At 39.0% G+C, this 19,568-nt stretch overlaps 1 protein-coding gene across 6 annotated transcripts in view; it reads right to left on the bottom strand.

Moving 5' to 3' along the window:
* NRG3 (neuregulin 3) overlaps window positions 1–19,568 on the bottom strand; it is a 1,266,499-nt gene that overhangs the window by 41,427 nt on the left and 1,205,504 nt on the right. For all 6 annotated transcript variants that reach the window (XM_088842474.1, XM_088842475.1, XM_055425322.2 and 3 more), the window contains exons 5-6: window positions 7,495–7,597; window positions 547–673 (exon numbers count right to left, since the gene is read on the bottom strand). In XM_088842474.1, coding sequence (XP_088698600.1) covers window positions 547–673; window positions 7,495–7,597 — 230 coding nt within the window. The remainder of the gene's footprint in view (window positions 1–546; window positions 674–7,494; window positions 7,598–19,568) is intronic.

The raw sequence follows: 19,568 nt of genomic DNA, 5'->3' as shown, positions 1-19,568 counted from the left end.
TTTATTCTTTCTGCTTATTCTAATCTCTAGTCCTTGGCTTTCTGACTCCCTGATGAACCTTTCCTATTCTTCAAAATCCAGTTCAAGCCTGCATTTTTTGCTGCCTCCACTCTGCCCCCACCACCTCCCATTGGTCTCTTCTCCCACCTCTGTTGCAATAGCAACCCGCTTATCCCGCAAACCTCCTCTGGGCGTCTGTATTTTTTCACTCTGTCAGTTTCCATACAGTAAGGAACATCATACCCCTGGTGCCTAGCATGATCTCTGACACAAGAAAGAATTCAGTAAGTGATTATGGAACAAACAACTGAAGCTCTTTTTGCTTCCAGAGATTAATTATGTTGCAGATTGTAATCAACAGCTGAGAATTAATTTTTCTTTCTTTTATCCAGCACTGTGTGCATACACAAAAATGCAACATGATTTAAGGGAAAATATACAGAGTACTGAAAACAATAGGCAAGTCTGATCACAGGTTCCGCATCCTCTCTGGACTGGGAGCAGTGAGAGTGGCTGTGGGAAGGGATGTATGGATATGTCACTTACATTTTGCAGCTGGACATGATTCTTCACCAAGTTTTCGGACTTTGCCATTGTGCTAGATGCTTTGAGACTGTAGTTTTTACCATTATGTGACTCTTTCAGCTGCTCTTGAATTTGTTTAGCTTGTTTCCTGCAAGTTTAAATAAATCCATGTATAAATTGTCACATAAATGTATGCCTATTTTTTTGAGGTTCATTCACTCCCAGCATCTATACTTGTCATTTTCTATAGCAAGATAAACTCAGTTAACAAAGAGAGTCCTCCCTTCATTTTCAACCCCACCAAGAAATACTTGGCATTACCCATTAATAGCCAGGATTCACACCCCATGGCTCTTTAAAGGCAGAAATGTAATGCATTGTCCTCACCCTACTGGATGTAAGAGGTCCTTAACCTTGAGTGCTCAACTAAAGAGAATTAGGAATGCTCTGAAGTTACAAGAAGACAACTTTGACGCTTGGACCTAGCAGCCACATATAACATATTTGCAAAGTTACGTTTATATCTGTCCATTTCAGATAGGTATAGCTTGACTGGATAACTTGCACACATGCCATAACAGGGGTCTATTTTCCTTTTTATAATTTAAAAACACTTCATTTATTTTTACCATCTGCCCTGAATGTAGAGTTTATTAGAACTTTTGTAAATTAAAAAAAAAAATTAACTCTTGAAGGATTAATTTATAAGTAATAAAAATTAACTCTTGAAAGATGCCAAGCATCATTTGAAGTGTTTTACATGTCTTAGCTCACTTATTTTTCACAATAATTCTGTTTGACAAGGCATTCATCCTATGCTTATTTAATAGATGAGAAAACTGAGGCACAGAGAAGTTAAATGATTTGTCCAAAGTCAAACAGCTAGACAGCGGTAGAGCTGGATTAGAACCTAACGAATCTGGCTGCATACCCCTCATTTTGAGGCACTGTTCACGACTGTCAAACCACTTGCCCGTGGTCATGCTGCTTCTTGGTGGGAAGGCCGAGACTATTCTCAGGTTTTGCATTCCAAGTAAATTACTCCTCCTTGCAAATGTGGAGAGACTGTTGTTTGAACTGTACTAATTTCTGCCTTATTAGCTGCTCTCCTAAGAGCTTCATAGCAATTAACTATCAACATAAGACTCGGTACCCATGAAACAAACAAGCAAACAAACTTCACAGAATCATCTCCCCTAGACTTTTGCCTCTTTTCCCAGGGTCCATGCCAAGGATAGAACCTTTGGTGGTGACTGTTCACCATCTCTCCTACTCTTGAAGTGGGTTTTTTGAGGCAGATATCCCTCTATGCACCATGGGCTTGAGTATCAGAGGGACTGAGATCTGAATTCCAGCTCTGTGTCCCAACAGCTTTGCTTTGATTCCTCAAATCAAAATGACTGATTTCCCAAATTTCTGTGAGCCTCAGTTTCCTCCTCCGTCAATGGAGTTTGGATAAGCTCTCTTCCATAAATACTGTGGACACTAAACGTGAGGACACGTGGAGTGTATTAATCAGTTACACTCCTCACTATTAATCAGTTACACTCCTCATTACTTAGTAAGCTTAGTTATATGGGCAGATGCTGGAATCAGGACACTGGCTCAGAGATAAAAGAAGAGATCTTGTTAATTGCCTCTCTCACAAGCAAGTCACAGAATTGCTACAAGAATTGGAGGTCTGTGCATTATTGTCTCCTCTGAATTTACAATACTCGTGTGATGTCATTCTGTTTAAATATTTCTTTTATCTTTTCAATTATTTGGGGGGCTTTTATCTCCAGTACTCTTAGTTGTTTTAATATACTTGTAATAATCTATTTACTTTCTAACAGCTAATCTGTAACCTATTGTTAGAAACAAATCTATCCTATCAGCATTTCAAGAAGCACAGGAAAGCCACAAAATCCTATCAGGGACTCACTGATGAAGCAGATGGGAGATGAGGAAGTTCTACTGGAATAAATCATCAGGAAGCAGTAAAGGGGGCTTGACACAGAGGAAGAACATGATTATTTTTCCAAGAATTAGCTGTAGAAATACTAACAATCTTTTCAGTAATTCCCTAATTCAGCATTTGGGAAATGTAAACATCTAAAGGAATTTTCCTGATAAAAATGTCTAATTGCATTTCCTAAATCCTTTTAATAATTTGCTTTCCTTTACTCCCCTCTTACCTTTGTCCTGACTCACTAATATTCCAGAACATATGGGCTTTCTTTTCTGAACCTGCCTCCTTTTCTATCATCCTTTAGCTCTCTCAAGGCACACATTTTTGCTCTTTCATCCTCCCCTCAGCAGATGGGAACAGAGGGAAGTGAGAAGCATCTATCTGTAATGCCATCAGCTCTCTCAGGAGAACAGTGACTCTGGGGAAGACAAGATACAAGTATTGCACACTGGAACTCACTAGCCTAACAATGTCAGTGTGATTCTAGAGTTCAGTGAGTTTTAAGTTGCTCTGGCTCAGTTCATCAGGAAGAAATGAGAGGTACAATGGTGGGATATCAGACCCAACAAGTCCATCAGGAGATGTTGTTTGTAATGTTGTAGGTTGGCTCCCTGCAAAAGCAGACACTGAGATGGAGGTCCTGCGCAGGATTTTTATTAGCGAGGTCTCTTAAGATCCACACCCATGGAAATTAAGCGAAGGAAGGAGTTGGAATGTGACGCAGTCTCCAGTGAAAACCTCAGCAAATCCCACAGGGAGCTTTGAAGCTGGCATGGCCTTCACCCCAAGGTGGGGCAGTGGTCTAGGCCTTCAAAGCCTCACTCTGACCTGTCATCAGATGCTGGCTATCTCAGGTCAAGGAACTCTTATATCTGTGTACTAGCTGATATTAGTACTTATGTGTACTAACTTATAACTGTGTGGGGACTATGGCCACCACAGATGAAGAGAATCATAGCATCATATCAGAACACCCATTGCCTGTCCTTAAGTGCCTTGCTTTGTGATCTAAAATGTCTTCAGAGGATAACATACAGTCAGGGCAATTTGTAGCACATCTGTTTTCTACTCATAGCACCAGTTCTCCTTTTTCCTCGCGTTCTTTATCAGTTGTGATAATTATTTGTCCCAGTTCCTGCTCCTGGAACATGTTTCCTGTTGCTGTTGTTCAGTCACTAAGTCATGTCCAGATCTTTGTGACACCATGGACAGCAGCTCGCCAGGCTTCCCTGTCCTTCACTATCACCTGGAGTTTGCTCAAACTCATGTCCATTGAGCCGATGAAGCCATCCAACCGTCTCATCCTCTGTTGCCCCCTTCTCATCCTGCCCTCCATCTTTCCCAGCATCAGGGTCTTTTCCAATGAATCGGCTCTTCTCATCAGGTGCCCAAGTAATTGGAGTTTCAGCTTCAGGATCAGTTCTTCCAATGAATATTCAGGATTGATTTCCTCCTAGGATTGAATGGTTTGATCTCGTTGCTATCCAAGGAAGTCTCAACAGTCTTCTTCAGCACCACAGTTTGAAAGCATCAATTCTTTGGTGCTCAGCCTTTTTCGGTTCAACTCTCACATCCACCATTACTCCTGGAAAAACCATAGCTTTGACTATATGGACCTTTGTGGGTAAAATGATATCTCTGCTTTTTAATATGCTGTCTAGGTTTGTCATAGCTTTCCTTCCGAGGAGCAAGTGTCTTTTAATTTCATGGCTGCAGTTACCATCTGGAGCCCCAAATCACTGTTTCCACTTTTCCCCCACCTATTCCCCCATCCACCCCACCATGTATTTCTTTTCTTATTCCAATTCGTTTTCAGAGTTCAATTATGACTTGCATTTCCAAAGTCTAATAAGGACTCCCACTGACAGCCTTACACTTCTTAGCCCATATGAATTAAAAGTAAAAGGGAAATCTAGAAGAATTTATAGTTGCCATGTGAGCCATATCAGCCAGATTTTAAAGACTCAATTAATGGTTCCATTAACTACTTATAGGAACACTTGAACTTTTTGGAATTGATGAGAAAAGAATTTATTTCACTGTGACCTTCAAAGTGGTTGGGGTTCAATTAACTCAGAAAATTCTCTGAATTCAAGAAGGTGTTCCTCACTTCTACCTCTTCTTGTTACCTATGTTCAAACTTTCATTGGCTAATAATGTGCTGTAATATTCTATCGGGTGAGGTCATGCCATTTCACAGATGACGAGAGAATGGAGAAAGAACCAGAGTGGCAGGACTCGAATAATTATGGGAAGTAGAACAAAAAACCAAGAGAATGCTTTGGTTAAGTCCTGATTCTCTCTGGGCACAGTACATTCCAGTATATAGAATGGAGATTCAAGTGAATTTATCAGGAAACTGATGATAGATATGTCCCAGAATCCTAGAAAACTTAGGACTTCCAAGATGAGTTTTAAAAAAAAAGCATACACATACAAAAAAATAGTCTTATAATGTTTGAAAGTAAAGAAAAAGTAGAGCCTGTTTATTCTGCTATCCCCAAGGTTTTTGGAGGAAATTAGAATCCCAGGAATGAGGGCAAAGAAATTTGTTCCAAGGTGTTAGAAAAAATTTACATCACTTTCAGCTATATAAATTAGATGCTTGGTGTGCAATGTGGCCTTCCTCTCAGACAGAGAAAAATAAAGGAAAACTATGCTTGGAAATTGTCCTAGAAGAAGGCAATATTCTCTGTCTCTGATGAGAACTACGGCTCCAGTTGGAAGAGTCTTCAAGTTTCATTATTCCTTTGTTATTTTTAGACATATATATATATATATATATATATATAATAAAAATGTGTCCTGGCTGGGCAGGCAGAAAGACAACAGCCTCCTGATTACTCGTCTCCCACTGGTTCAGTCCTCTGAGTCTCCCATTATGCATTGAAAGTTGAACAGTGTTTCCATGAAAACCCCTGACACCTTGCTGAGCCCCAGGAGGATGTGCTCATCACTGAGTCCACTTGCAGCCCATGGAAGGAGAGGCTAACAGCTCTGAAGATAGAAATTCTCTAGTTACCCAGCTGTTCTCTGTTCTTTTGACTGTCATTATCAGTCTTTTTTTATTAAGTGTGGTACAACTACAGATTATACTCCAAAAATAAGTGATTAACTACTTCTTCATAGTAATTTGCATATTGTTAAATACACAGCTTTCTCCCGTACAGCACTTGAGAGGTGACCTTCCTAATGCCCTGCTGGGTGATTAACCCTCTTGTGCTCAGGGAACTCTAGTCAACTTGTAGCTATCCTGCCTGTAAGTTCCAGTGTGTAGACACCCTGGGTGTTAACAACAACAAGCCTTCAAAGAATATTTACTTTTTAAACACTATGCTGCCTTCTTTACAGTATTATCCCACTAATCCTTAAATTCTCTAAGGAAGACATTATTTTTGGCCATATTTTAGCTATTTTACCAAAACGGAAATCAAAGCTGAATGTAATTTCCCTAATAATACTGAATAAGCAAGTGGCAGACTGAAGATTCGAATACAGCTTAGGCTGATGCATGTAAAATCCTGGCCATGAAACCATGTAGCTTGTTAAGAACATAAAGAGCTATGGGTTGCAGCAGGGCACAACATTCCTGATTCACCTCAAGCAGCTTCACCATCTAAGGGGAGGACTACATGAGTCAACATGAAAAGCATGCAATTTAAAGTAGAGTTGTAGAAATACAAAGACCTGTTGTCAATTTCCTACTCTGGGGCTTTGACAAATCAATATTTTATAATCAAATTCTGATATTATTTGAAAAATTGAGCAATAATGCATAATTTCAGTTGTGAGGACTGGGAGATAATGTGGTATCCTGGGTGGGGAACAACAGCAAAAAAGCACATGAGGTAAAAACTAAGGAAATATGGAAATATGAACTTTAGTTAGTAATACTATTCCACTATTGTTCCAAGTTTGTGACAAAGGCAACATACTAATGAAAAATATTAAAAATAGGGAAAATTGTGTCTGGGGTATATTGGATCTATCTGTACTATTTTCATGGCAATTCCAAAAATCTAAATCTATTCTGAAATAATTAATTAAAAATAATAGTTACTAATTTCGGATTCATATCTGAGTCTTCATTATTTCTTAAAATTGCTGTTCTTTTTAAAGATCGATATACACAGCATGCAGACAGGTATCACAGACTATATTTGGAAACTGATCCATTTTTAGAAGGGCAAATGTGTAGAAAAATACAAGTCCAAAGAAAAGCAATTACTTGTTGGCTTGGATTCCAGACAAACTGTAGGAACAGAATCTATGCCAACTTCTCAAGGCCTGTCTACCTTACAAGAAACCAAACAGTATAATATTTTTATCTGCATTTCTTAAGGGCAGATTATGTCATTTACATAAATAAAATACCTCTGTCAATGTTATTTGTAACATGTATATATAAACATATATGTATATACACATACATACTTATACATACATATTTATATTTTTAATTCTACTTTACTAGTCAGAAAAAAAAATGCTTTTGGCAGAAGATTTGGTTTCTTGGCAAGGTAAGCATAGGGCATATTCTAAATGTCCATACGAACTGGTGAACCAAGGTAGATTTTATAGTGTTCATGTTTCACATTTGGCTAAAACCTTTATGGGTATCAAAAAAAACACTATAAAAGGAATAGAGGTTTGTTTTTTTTTTTTATAAAAGGTTAGATGTTCAGCAGTGACCTCTCTTTTCAGAAGAGTTAACCCCTTAGTGACAGGCCGATGTTGAGCCTTTAATTCTGGCAGGCCATCAAAAAATGCAAAGAACACAGAGTGTTCATGATCATAGAGAAGAATGATCACTATGTGCATCAAAGATGAACCACACACACACATACATGTATGCACACGCTGTACACACTCACCACAAGCTACAAAAGATTCAGAGTCATTCAAGGATGTCCATTTGCACAAAATCCTTCTGCTTAGAGCTCAGACTGAGAACCTGAAGAAAGACAAAGTGCTTCCTCTGAGAAGTAACCTTTAACACGTGAGAGAAATGGTCTTACTTGCTTTTGAAGTAGAACGCTGCACAGAACATGCCCACGATGACAATTCCAAAGATGATACATGAAATTGACAGCACCTGCCTTTGATAAACTTCTTCACTCTCTGCAAATTCAAAAAACAGAATTAGAACGGAAGTTAGCACGGCTCAGCAGACACAATCTCCATACTTGTATTTTTGAGCTGGTAGGAGCCTTTCAAAGCCAAGTGTTTTGTTCCTATCATCAACAGGAAAACACAAGGACATTACTACCATTCAGTGTCTTTGCAATGGTCTACAGGACGGCTGTTATTTTTTTGTATTTGCATAGCTAAATAGAACTCATGTATGGATATCACAATTATGAATCTAATCAAAGGAATTTTCATGACTTTAAGACATACTGGGAGCATTTAAACCTGATGGTGGGGTCCCAAATAATCTGCTATCAGAAACTTCCTATTCCAGTGATGTCTTCCAATTTATGTGATACTGATGACACTATTTTTTCTGATTTGGTCCCTGGCTGTCAGTCTCCCATTCATCCACCCACTACTCTGACTGACATCATGAATGAAAAAGGACTTCAATGTACTTGTGAATATTTACTCAGTCATCCTGTGACCTCCTCAGTACCAATAATCTGGCAAAATAACCTCAACCTCTACTACCAAGGTTATATCTTAGAGCTTCTTAATGCAAAAAAGAATTCAAAAACAAACCATTTCCATTTTTGGACATTAACATTTATACTTTTAGCACACTTTCTGAAATATGTCTACTGAAACAGTTCTTTCATCTCATCAAGACCTTTCATCCACAGGTCTCAGAACTTTCTGTTAATTATCCTCCTCTTGTCTGCATTAATTTCTTTACATTGCACAAGAGACTGTGGTCTATTTACCTTCCTTCCTTTTTTCTCCCCCCCACCCTTTCATCTTTCCTTCTTTCCTTTCTTCCTCTGTTCGGTATTCCTCCCTCCCCTTCCCTCCTTCTGTCTCTCTTTTTCCCTTCCATCCATCCATCATCATGCACTGTATCTTCTCTTTGGATATGACTGTACATTGTAAAGTTTTGTGCTGTTGTGTTGCTGTTGTTCCTTCAGCAGTATATTAGGAAACAATGTACTACAAGAACTATTCTCTCTTCTCTCCCCTCTTGGGCTTTATTTCCATTTTTAATGTCTTTATTCAGACTGGAGTATCAAAAAAATAAAAATAAAAAAAGAAAGCAAACCTAAGAGAATATCACATTATCCACATTTTTAAATAAATGAAAAGGCGCAATTATGTGGCCCTGGCAAGACTTGGTTGACATTTAAATTTGGAAAGATTCAAATTTAAAGAGTAAAAAAGTATGTCATTGAGACCTTGTTTAGACATATACCGTCTTAAAGAATGTCATTCTTTTCACCCCCACATTTATAAGCTCATTAAATCTTCCAAGTGAACTTAGAAACAAGTAAGTAGATCTACCAACTTATAAAGAATTTCATTTCACTATATTGCTCTGAGTTGGTGACTCTAATGGAATAAGTATGACTTACAGATAATAATCTACTCCACCCTGCTTCTGCCAATAAAAAGAACTATGAAAATGGTGGATAATAGTACCTATGAAAACAAAAGAGGTAAGACTGTGTTCACCACGAGAATGATTTCTGCATAAAATCAACAGGGTGCTTTTGTTCATTTTTTGAATCTAGTCAAATATAGCTTGGGGAAATGCACAAAATCAATTCTGAGTTTAAATCAAGAGTGAAATTAAAACTCCAAAGACTGTGAATGGATTCATAGACCCCGATGGAGTTACAGTGCTTGTACTCTCAATGCCTTTGGTTCAGAGAGCTGCACAAGAACAAGCCTGCAGAGGCGCAGGAAGCAAGGGGGTGGGAGTCTGGCACTTTCTGCATTTGCTTTCATTTAGCCACCTCTAATACGAGTAACAAAAGATATATTACTTTACCTTTATAAATTTTAATTTCTATCTAAATAAAGGCAGTGATATAAAATGCTGACTGTAATAAATGTTGTTACAAGGAGGTATATAACCTGACAAAAATATCACATGGAAAATTGACCTATTCACAGAGTCCAGAGATCAGCGATTTTAAATATAAAACAGGATCCATTTAGGCAAGAGGAAAGGGGATGGGCAAAGTGGTCCAGGAAGAGAAGACAATTAATGCAAAGGCTCTTTGGTAGGATATAAAATGGCAGGTTCAGGAATCTGGAAGGTTTTACTCTACCACTGGGCCTTTGCAAAAGTTATTTTCTATTCCCCACCAGCTTAGCTTCACAGTTGGTGCCAGTGGTAATGAATCCACCTGCCAATGCAGGCAACAGAAGGGACACAGGTTTGATCCCGGGGTTGGGAAGATTCCCGGAGGAGGAAATGACAACCTACTCCGGTGTTCTTGCATGGAGAATTCCATGGACAGAGGAGCCCGGTGGGCTACAGTCCATGGGGTTGCAAAGAGTCAGACAAAACCGTGTGCGCATGTACACGCTGCACACACCAGCTTAGCAGAGCAGCACAGAGACAACAGGAGCATGGTACACAGTGAGCATGTCTTTACAACAGCAGAAAGGTACTGAAAAATTTGAAAGAGGAGAGTGATGTGATAATATTTACATTTTTTTTTTCTTCAATTTACAGAAAAGGTTAGGAAGGGTAAAGTAAATGCTGAGTCCTGTTAGAAGGCTATTATATCAGCTGAGACATGATGGATACTTCTATGGTAACAGTAACAACCATGATGAGCAGTAAAAAAAGGGTGAAAAGCAGTTAAGTTGAAAAGACTTCATGGACTAGACAATGATACTCTTAACTAAGATGGAGTATATCAGAGAGGAATCAGACTTGTAAAGAAAGATATCAAATTCAGTGTCGGACTTATGCAGGTATATGTTAGTCACTCAGTCATGTTTGACTCTTTTCAACCCCACGGACTGTGGCCCACCAGGCTTTTCTGTCCATGGGATTTTCCAGGGAAGCATACTGGAGTGGGTTGCCATGTCCTTCTCCAGGGGATCTTCCCAACCCAGGGGTCAAACCCGGATATCCTGCATTGCAGGCAGATTCTTTACTGTCTGGGGAAGCCCAGTGTTGGACTTCGTGAGTTTTGAAAACTTATATCCAAGTAGAGATGTAAGGTAGACATTTAAATATACAGATTTGAGTTAAGATAAAATGACAGAGTTCTAGATATAAATATTTGGGGTTATGCATATACTTAAACCAAGTGTGTTGACAAGACAGCCCCAGGAGAAAATAGAGAGTAATAAGGGAAGAATGTCTAAGATAGAGCTTTGAGAGACTCAAAAATTTCATGGAAGGGTAGATGAGGATGCTGCAGAGCAGATAAAAAAATAAAAACAGATCAGCCAACCAGAAAAGGGAAAAAAAACAAAAGAAAACATACAACAACAATAAAATATGACAATATCATAGAAGAAAATATATGGAATTTTTCTAGAAGAATAGCCTATGAATGTTTCTGAAAGGTCAAATAAAATACGGTCCTTTAATTCAGTGACATGGAGGTTCGTGGAGAATCTGCATGAGCAATTTGATGGAATCACAAGAGCAGCCCGCACAATGCCCTGGGGTCTCTGTCATGTTCTTCCACATACTGTAAGGCAAATGCTCTTTCTTCAGACCTACTACATGTTCTACCACTTAGCCTGGATTTAGAGTCTAGAATCCTAGCCCAACTCTAGAAAGCAGAGAATGCCTTATTTATAAAGAGGCTACCATTTCTTTCACTGCATAAAAGTTGTGAGGATTGAGTGAATTAAAATATACTGAATATTACAGTGCCTAACTTGGAATAATCATTATTAGGCAGAATCATATGAAATTGCTATGGGGGGCAATAAATTAAATTGACCATTTAATTTGGCTCCATCTAATGTATGGCAACTTACTATTCTAGGGAACATCAACATTTTTGCATTTTGTTAATGCTAACAGATTATGAAGTCATTTTTGCAGGGAAAAAACCAATCTCTAATTCAACAGGAATTAGTAAAGGTTGTTTGCACTATCTCCCAACTCTGGACCTTTTCCTCTTCTGTTGTACATAGGACTCGCTCTTCTCTGTTTTTATATGATTATATTTCATATTATCAAGATGAAAACAGAGAAGGTAGTAACGTTATGGTGAGTTTTCAGAAACTGACATTGGGCCAGTATAAGAAAATCCTTTAGTCTGGTAGTCTAGCCCAAAACTCTGAAAAACACCATGCTGCCCCGTGCTGATCCCACTCTTCTCTTGAACCCACCTCACTCAGGAAGCAGTGTGGTTGACTGGTGTGAACCTCTCTGTTTAAACACCAGCTACAACTGTTCTTATCTTCTTTCATCTATTTTCTTTATCAATAATGGGGAAAATACTACAAACTTCACATATTTGTTCAACACATGCTTTATGTGTGTTTATGCTAGCTGTGTCCAATTCTTTGTGACCCCACGGACAGTAGCCTGCCACGATCATCTGTACATAGGACTTTCCAGGCAAGAAATACTGGAGTGAGTTGCCCTTCTTCCCCTAGGGGATCTTCCTGACCCAGGATAGAACTCATCTCTCTTGTGTCTCCTGCATTGGTAGACAGATTCTTTACCACTGAGCCACCTGGGAAGCCAGGAAAATATAAATAAAGGGTCTAAATGGCATGTAATAGATACACGAAATGCCAGTTTCCTTCCTTTCCCCTTTTTCTCCTGAAGCCAGCATTGAAGCAAACAAAACAACTGCTTTTAAAATACTCTATCTCGCTTATGCAAAACTCACCTTACCCACAGGCAGTCAATGATTTGCTGTCTTGGGGTCTCTCTCCCTGTGCCCTGAGATGTATACTGAAGGAATTTATTTTTATGTCATTTTCTTTACTCATGGTTCCTTTTAATTTCACTTGTGGTGACTGAATTTTTCCACTAGTAATTTTGAATTTCCTAGCCAGAGACGGTCCCATCACTTCATGGCAAATAGATGGAGAAACACTGGAAACAGTGACAGACTTTATTTTCTTGGGCTCCAAAATCACTGCAGATGGTTACTGCAGCCAAGAAATTACAAAACGCTTGTTCCTTGGAAGAAAAGCTATGACAAACCTAGACAGCATATTAAAAAGCAGAGACATTACTTTGCACACAAAGGTCCATAGAGTCTAAGCTATGGTCTTTTCAGTAGTCATGCATGGATGTGAGAGTTGACCATAAAGAAGGCTGAGCGCCAAAGAATTGATGCTTTTAAACTATGATCTTGGAGAAGACTCTTGACAGTTTCTTGGATTGCTAGGAGATCAAACCAGTGAATCCTAAAGGAAATCAACCCTGAATATTCATTGGAAGGACTGATGCTGAAGCTGAAGCTCCAATACATTGGCCACCAGGTGCGAAGAGCTGACACATTAGAAAAGACCCTGATGCTAGGAAAGATTGAAGGCAGGAGAAGAAGGGGATGACAGGATGAGATGGTTGTATTGCATCACTGATTCAATGGGCATGAGTTTAAGCAAGCTCTGGGAGATGGTGAAGGACAGCCAAGCCTGGCATGCTGCAATCCATGGGGTCGAAAATAGTCGGACAAGACTGAGCAACTGAACAGCAACAACAACCCAGTTATTTTAGCAGATGAAATGCAAGCGTTCCTCCTTGGGGAAGGGCTGTGTCTTTTGCGCTCTCCCCCATACTGATTCTTTGAGAAGGAAAGTGTGCTCCTGATCCCTAGAGACCCAGGATCCTTAGAAAAACTGTGGGTAGAGCACTGTTTGCTAAACCATGAGACAGCTCACAGCTTAAGTCCTAATGTGCAAGGCTGCTTTTGGGAACTGTAGCAGTCTTTAGCATACTAAAAATTTGTGAATCCTTGTTAAGCTCTACTACATTAAAAAAAAAAAAAGATGCCTAAAGAAAATCATAACCTCAGTTTTTATATAGCATTTCCTACTGGATAGCTTGATATTAAGGATAGAAGTGTGGGTGACAGCACTCCTGTATCTGTGAAAGAATGGGACATGTTCTACAAGGCAGCCCTACATCCCTTCCAAGGATGGAGCCCTGGGATCCCACTATCTCTTGGGGATCTTTCCTTTGTACCATCAGTTTTACTTAAGTCTGTAAGAGACAAAACTCAAGCATGATTTCCTGATATGAACTGGCATCCAAGTAATGTGAAGCTTAAACCTGGACACACACACACACACACACACACCTGTAAGCTTGTAAGTCATATATATAGGAGCAAAAGCTTTTCTCTAGACCACCTCATAGTCAATATATGCAAATAAGATCCTTTTTGATGCCACCAGTAGGTATCAAATGAAAGCATAATTACTCCGATAGTACATTATGAAAGTCAACCGATCAATATCACCAGGGTTCTGTCTTATTCAGTTATTCATTATCAGAAGCCCTGAAGATAAATGTCTACACAGAGAAACAAAAGTCAGTATAAGACAACAAATTCACTAATGATCTCACCATTTATGAAATTATCTTCATTCTAGTTTTTCTCCCTGCCTAATTCTAGCATTTATTTCTATTCATTAAGTCAACCTCATAATCAGGCTAGGTCAGTCTCTCCCTGATTGTAAGCCTCTGAAATTTTGTTCTCATTTAAACTGGATTAAGCTTAAGTAGATTTACTGCAGTTTTAATTATTCTTGGAACAAGAGAGCCTCTTCCCAATTTTGTTCTTAAATAACAACAAGTGTTGGGGATATATTAAAATATTAGGAGCGTACAAGGAACTGCAAATGAAACATGATAGGGAAAGAGAATGAAAGGAAAGAGCATATTTAGAATGTTAGAAACTGTGATTTTCCCTTTTCAACTTGAAGACAAAAATGACCAAATGTCAAATGGCCTGATTACTGCACTGTTAGGAGAAGGGGACGCCAGAGAATGAGATGGCTGGATGGCATCACCGACTCTGTGGACATGAGTTTGAGTGAACTCCGGGAGTTGGTGATGGACAGGGAGGCCTGGCGTACTGTGATTCATGGGGTCGCGGAGAGTCGGACACGACTGAGCGACTGAACTGAATTGAAAGAAAAAATAAAATCATTAAGGTGAAAGAGATCTTGAAGGCAAATGAAATGGGTGCTCAATGAGATCAAATGAGATTAAACACACACTGGCAGGGAGGAAGACTGATAGAGTAAGTGATGAGTATATCAGCAAGACAGAACAAATGACCTAGCCTCACCACAATGATCCCCAAGAATGTTGCTTGGGGGGAAATCCAGCTCAAGTATCTGAATACAGAGATGCTGAGATGACCAGGAAGAAATGAAATGTTCCGTAGACTTCAGTCAGTTCAGTTCAGTTCAGTCGCTCAGTCGTGTCCGACTCTTTGCGACCCCATGAATCACAGCACACCAGGCCTCCCTGTCCATCACCAACTCCCAGAGTTCACTCAAACTCATGTCCATCGCGTCGGTGATGCCATCCAGCCATCTCATTCTCTGTCGTCCCCTTCTCCTCCTGCCACCAATCCCTCCCAGCATCAGAGTCTTTTCCAGTGAGTCAACTCTTTGCATGAGGTGGCCAAAGGATTGGAGTTTCAGCTTTAGCATCAGTCCTTCCAATGAACACCCAGGATTGATCTCCTTTAGAATGGACTGGTTGGTTTAGCATGGTGCTATTTCTACCTGGAAGCCCCTTTCTCCTCCCTACTTGCAGAACTCCTACTATTATGGGTGATTCATGTCCCCCATGTGATCCATGAAGTTTTAACCCCAATACCTGTAAATATGAACTTCTTTGGATCTAGGGTTTTTGCAGATGATCAAGTTGAGGTCATTAGGATGTACCCTAACCCAATATTGCTGTGTCTTCATCAAAGAGAGAAATTTGGACACAGACATACATGCACAAAGAGAATGTCACATGAAGATGGAAGCAGAGTTTGAGATGATGCACCCACAAGCCGAGGATAAACATTGCCAGGAAACCACCAGAAGGCAGGAGCCAGGCCGGAAAGATGCTTCCTCACAGCCTTAAGAAAGAACAAACCCCACCTACACCTTGATCTTAGACTTCCAGCCTCCAGAGCTGCAAGACAATACATTTCTGTTTGACCATCAATTTCTGATGCTTTGTTATGGACAATCCCAGCAATCTAATATAGCCACTAATTCATGAATACTATTGGAATAAATACTATACAGTGTAAATACTGTCAGATCTGAAAACTCTTCTCAAGTGCCCATGGGCATCCATTTTGTATTTTTTCCTAACTGCCCTGTCTTGTGCCAAAGATGTACATATCTGTTTTCCGGCAGCCCAGTCTACACGCATGCATGCTAAGTTGCTGCAGTCATGTCCGACTCTTTGCGATCCTACGGACTTTAGCCCGCCAAGCCCCTCTGTCCACGGGATTCTTCAGGCAAGAATACTGGAGTGGGTTGCCATTCCCTTCTCCAGGGGATCTTCCTGACCTCGGGATCAAAACTGTCTCCTGAGGCTCCTGCATTATAGGCAGAATCTTATAGACCAGGGAAGCTCCTGGCCTAGTCTGAGAGGCCCACAAAGGCAAGGGCATCTTCATTACTGGACTCAACCTGGCATGTGCTTGTTTTGTACAAGGGAGGGTACTCAATAGGCTTTTTTTGAACTCATCAGCTTCTGGTTTGCATGTCTAATAACATTGTGCTGGTTAAGCCCTCTGCCTGTTAGGGTAATAAAAAGAGGCAACATTTTCTTGGGAGGATCTTCAGGGATTTATTCTGTTGCTCTTTGCTATTCCACTGTGGAAAGGCATCATTTAAAATACTTTGAAAACATAAACTAATTACTTCATAATAAAATGTTAATGTTCGAAATTATATTTTATCTTATTTTCAATGTGCTTTGAGTTGTGCATTATACATAAAATTTGATATTTAAGGAGAAATAACAGTTTAAAATTATAAACACATTTACTTTCAACCTGTAATTTCCTTTTCTTCCCCCACACTCCCCACCAAATATAAACCTTTCCTATAACAATCCCTTATCTCTCTCCTTCCTTTCCCAAACAGTATAGCTCTGACTGACTACAGATAAGTGAATACTACATGAGGAAAACAAAATAAAAAGCCCTGGGTCTTCTCATTGGTGTATTTAACATGCATTGGCTTTCCAACTACTATTTCTCGCACAAATAAATTTAAGTAAAAGCAAATTGAATCAAAATAAATTTATTGGTAAGTTTTCAATACCAGACTGGGTTGCCATATCCTTGTCCAGGGGATCTTCCTGACCTGAGGGATTGAACCTATAGCTCCTGCATTGGCAGGTGGATACTTTACCATAGAGCCATCGGGACAGAGGACCCTGGCTGGTTACAGTCCATGGGGGTTACAAAAGAGCCGGACATGGATTAGCAACTAAACAATAATAACAAAGAGCTTTCAATGCTAACATAAAACCAGTCTCTTACTTCTGGATTCACTGTTAAAAGATCCAAGAACTCCATTTTCCCTAAACCTGTGATAACTATCCCGCAATCCATACCCTTAACCCCAGTTTTGTCTCTTAGGAGTCACTGTTCATTGGCAAAGTCACATTCTATGAGCAAGACATGTGACATGTGACTTGGAATGATAACATGCTATTTTCATGACAATGGGGAGAATCTGAGTTAGAGATTTATAGGAATTTTAACTGTTTGACCTGTTTTGATAGCGTGAGACATCTAATTCACTAAATTCATTTCAACCTTGCTTCACAGAACACTCAGACCCAAAGTAACACTCAACACTTCCCAGTTTGGTTTAATGGATCTCCATCTCCCTCAGCTAGGCAAGATGTTGAAGGAATCTAACTCCTATTGCCTTCAGTACTAGGGGTGACCTGGCAGGATCTAAAACATCATCGGCAAAGTCAGCTGTACAAACAGCTTATAGATCATGCCAGGTCACTACTAATACTTGAGGCAATAGGAGTTAGATCCCTTTAATTTACATCTCACAATCATAATGAAGACAGTATCATTCAACATGGAATATCCATAAAAATATTAGTAAAATGTTCATCAGCAGATGAATGAACAAAGATATATATATATATATATATATGTACACAGTCAAAGCTATGGTTTTTCCAGTAGTCATGTGTGGATGTGGGAGTTGGACCATAAAGAAGGCTGATTGCCAAAGAATTGATGCCTTTAAACTATGATGTTGGAGAAGACTCTTGAGAGACCCTTGGATTGCTAGATCAAGCCAGTCAATTCTAAAGGGAATCGATCCTGAATATTCATTGGAAGGATTGATGCTGATACTGAAGCTCCAATACTTTGGCCACCTGAAGTGAAAAGCCGACTCATTAGAAAAGATCTTAAAGCTGGGAAAGATGGAAGACAGAAGGAGAAAGAGATGACAGAGTATGAGATGGCTGGATGGTATCACTGACTCAATGGACATGAGTTTGAGCAAACCCTGGGAAATGGTGAAGGACAGGAAAGCCTGGTGTGCTGAAGCCCAAGGGGTGGCAACAAATCAGACATGACTGAGCAACTGAACAGCAAAATAAACACACACACAGAGGAATATTACTCAGTCATAAAAATGAAATAATGCCAATTGCAGCAATATGGATGGACCTAGAGATTATCATATTAAGTGAAGTTAGTAATACAGAGAAAGACAAATACCATTTATCACTTACATGTGGAAGCTAAAAAAAAAAAAAGATACAAATGAACTTATTTACAAAACAGAAACAGACATACAGACATAGAAAACAAACTTATGGTTACCAAAGGCAATAACAGGGGCTAGGAGAGAAATTAAGAGTTTGAGATTATATATATATATTATATATACATAGTGGCATATACAGACCACTATATATAAAATAGATAAACAACAATGACCTACTGTATAGCACAGGGAACTGTATTCAATATCTTATAATAACCTATAATGGAAAAGAATCTGAAACAGAATGTACATATACATATATATGTATGTGTGTGTACATATATATATATATATATATATATTCTTTATATTTATGTATAACCAAATCACTTTTCTGTTCACCTAAAACTAGCACAACATTGTAAATTAACTATACTTCAATTAAAAAATAAAATAAAAAGTTCACAAGTTCTGATGTCAGAAAGACCTGGGTCAAGTGATCCTTTTGTTATTACAAAATGTGACTTTTGAGTCTCATGTCTTTTACCTAAACAAAGGGCAGTAGAGAGTCATTACCGATAAACAATAATCTTAAATTCTAGTTATCTATTTCTATCCTTTCCAGATAAGTTAAGGAAGGAAAATGTCATCTGGCAGTAATATCAACAGGAGCTTGGTGACAAGTTTATCTCAGCAGGGAGTGAGCTATGGGATCCAAGAATAAAACAGGGTTAGTATAGAGAGGTAAGTACAGTAAAGGTTCAACAGAGACTAAAGCAATACACGATACTTGCAAAGAATCTCTGGAAGATATAACCAGAAGTGAGATAAACCACACATGACTCATAAGGGAAGTTGATTCAAGCATCCAGCTATAACTGAATTGAATTATGGTGCTTATGTATTTTATAATCTTTAAGAAAAATGTGTGGAAAATTCAGGTCTACTCTGTCCTGGTCATATCACAGCAGTTGTTCTTACAACACTGGTTGTGTCCAGGCTGCTACAGAGTCTGCTGTCTTGCCCACATACCCATTTGTGTTTAGAGGGAAAACTCTCTTTTGGCATTATGTCACTGTTGTTTAGTCACTAAGTTGTGTCCTGCAGTCCATGGTTTTATTTAAAGATAAATAAAGTAGATTTCTACAAATCCTCTATCTAGCTGAGTAGATTGCATATGAAAATAAATATGAAACATTGTGATAAATGTTTCAGAGATATGAACAGAGTGATGTCAGTAAGTCCATACTACCGAAGGCAAGCTACAGATTCAATGCAATCCGTATCAAGATTCCAATGGCACTTTTTTTTTTTTACATAAAATAGAAAAACAATCCAAAAATTCTTATGGAAACACAAGAGACCTTGCATAGCCAAAGCAGTCCTGAGAAAGAAGAATGGAGCTAGAGGCATCACATTTCTGATTTCAAACTATACTGCAAAGCTATGGTAATCAAAATGT

Source organism: Moschus berezovskii, chromosome 12 (assembly GCF_049115385.1).
Source record: "Moschus berezovskii isolate FMDL1 chromosome 12, NW_MosBer_1.0, whole genome shotgun sequence".
In the NCBI taxonomy this organism is placed as follows: Eukaryota; Metazoa; Chordata; class Mammalia; order Artiodactyla; family Moschidae; genus Moschus; species Moschus berezovskii.
Note: the sequence above shows the minus strand (reverse complement) of the source record. Positions and strands in the feature narration are given on the sequence as shown.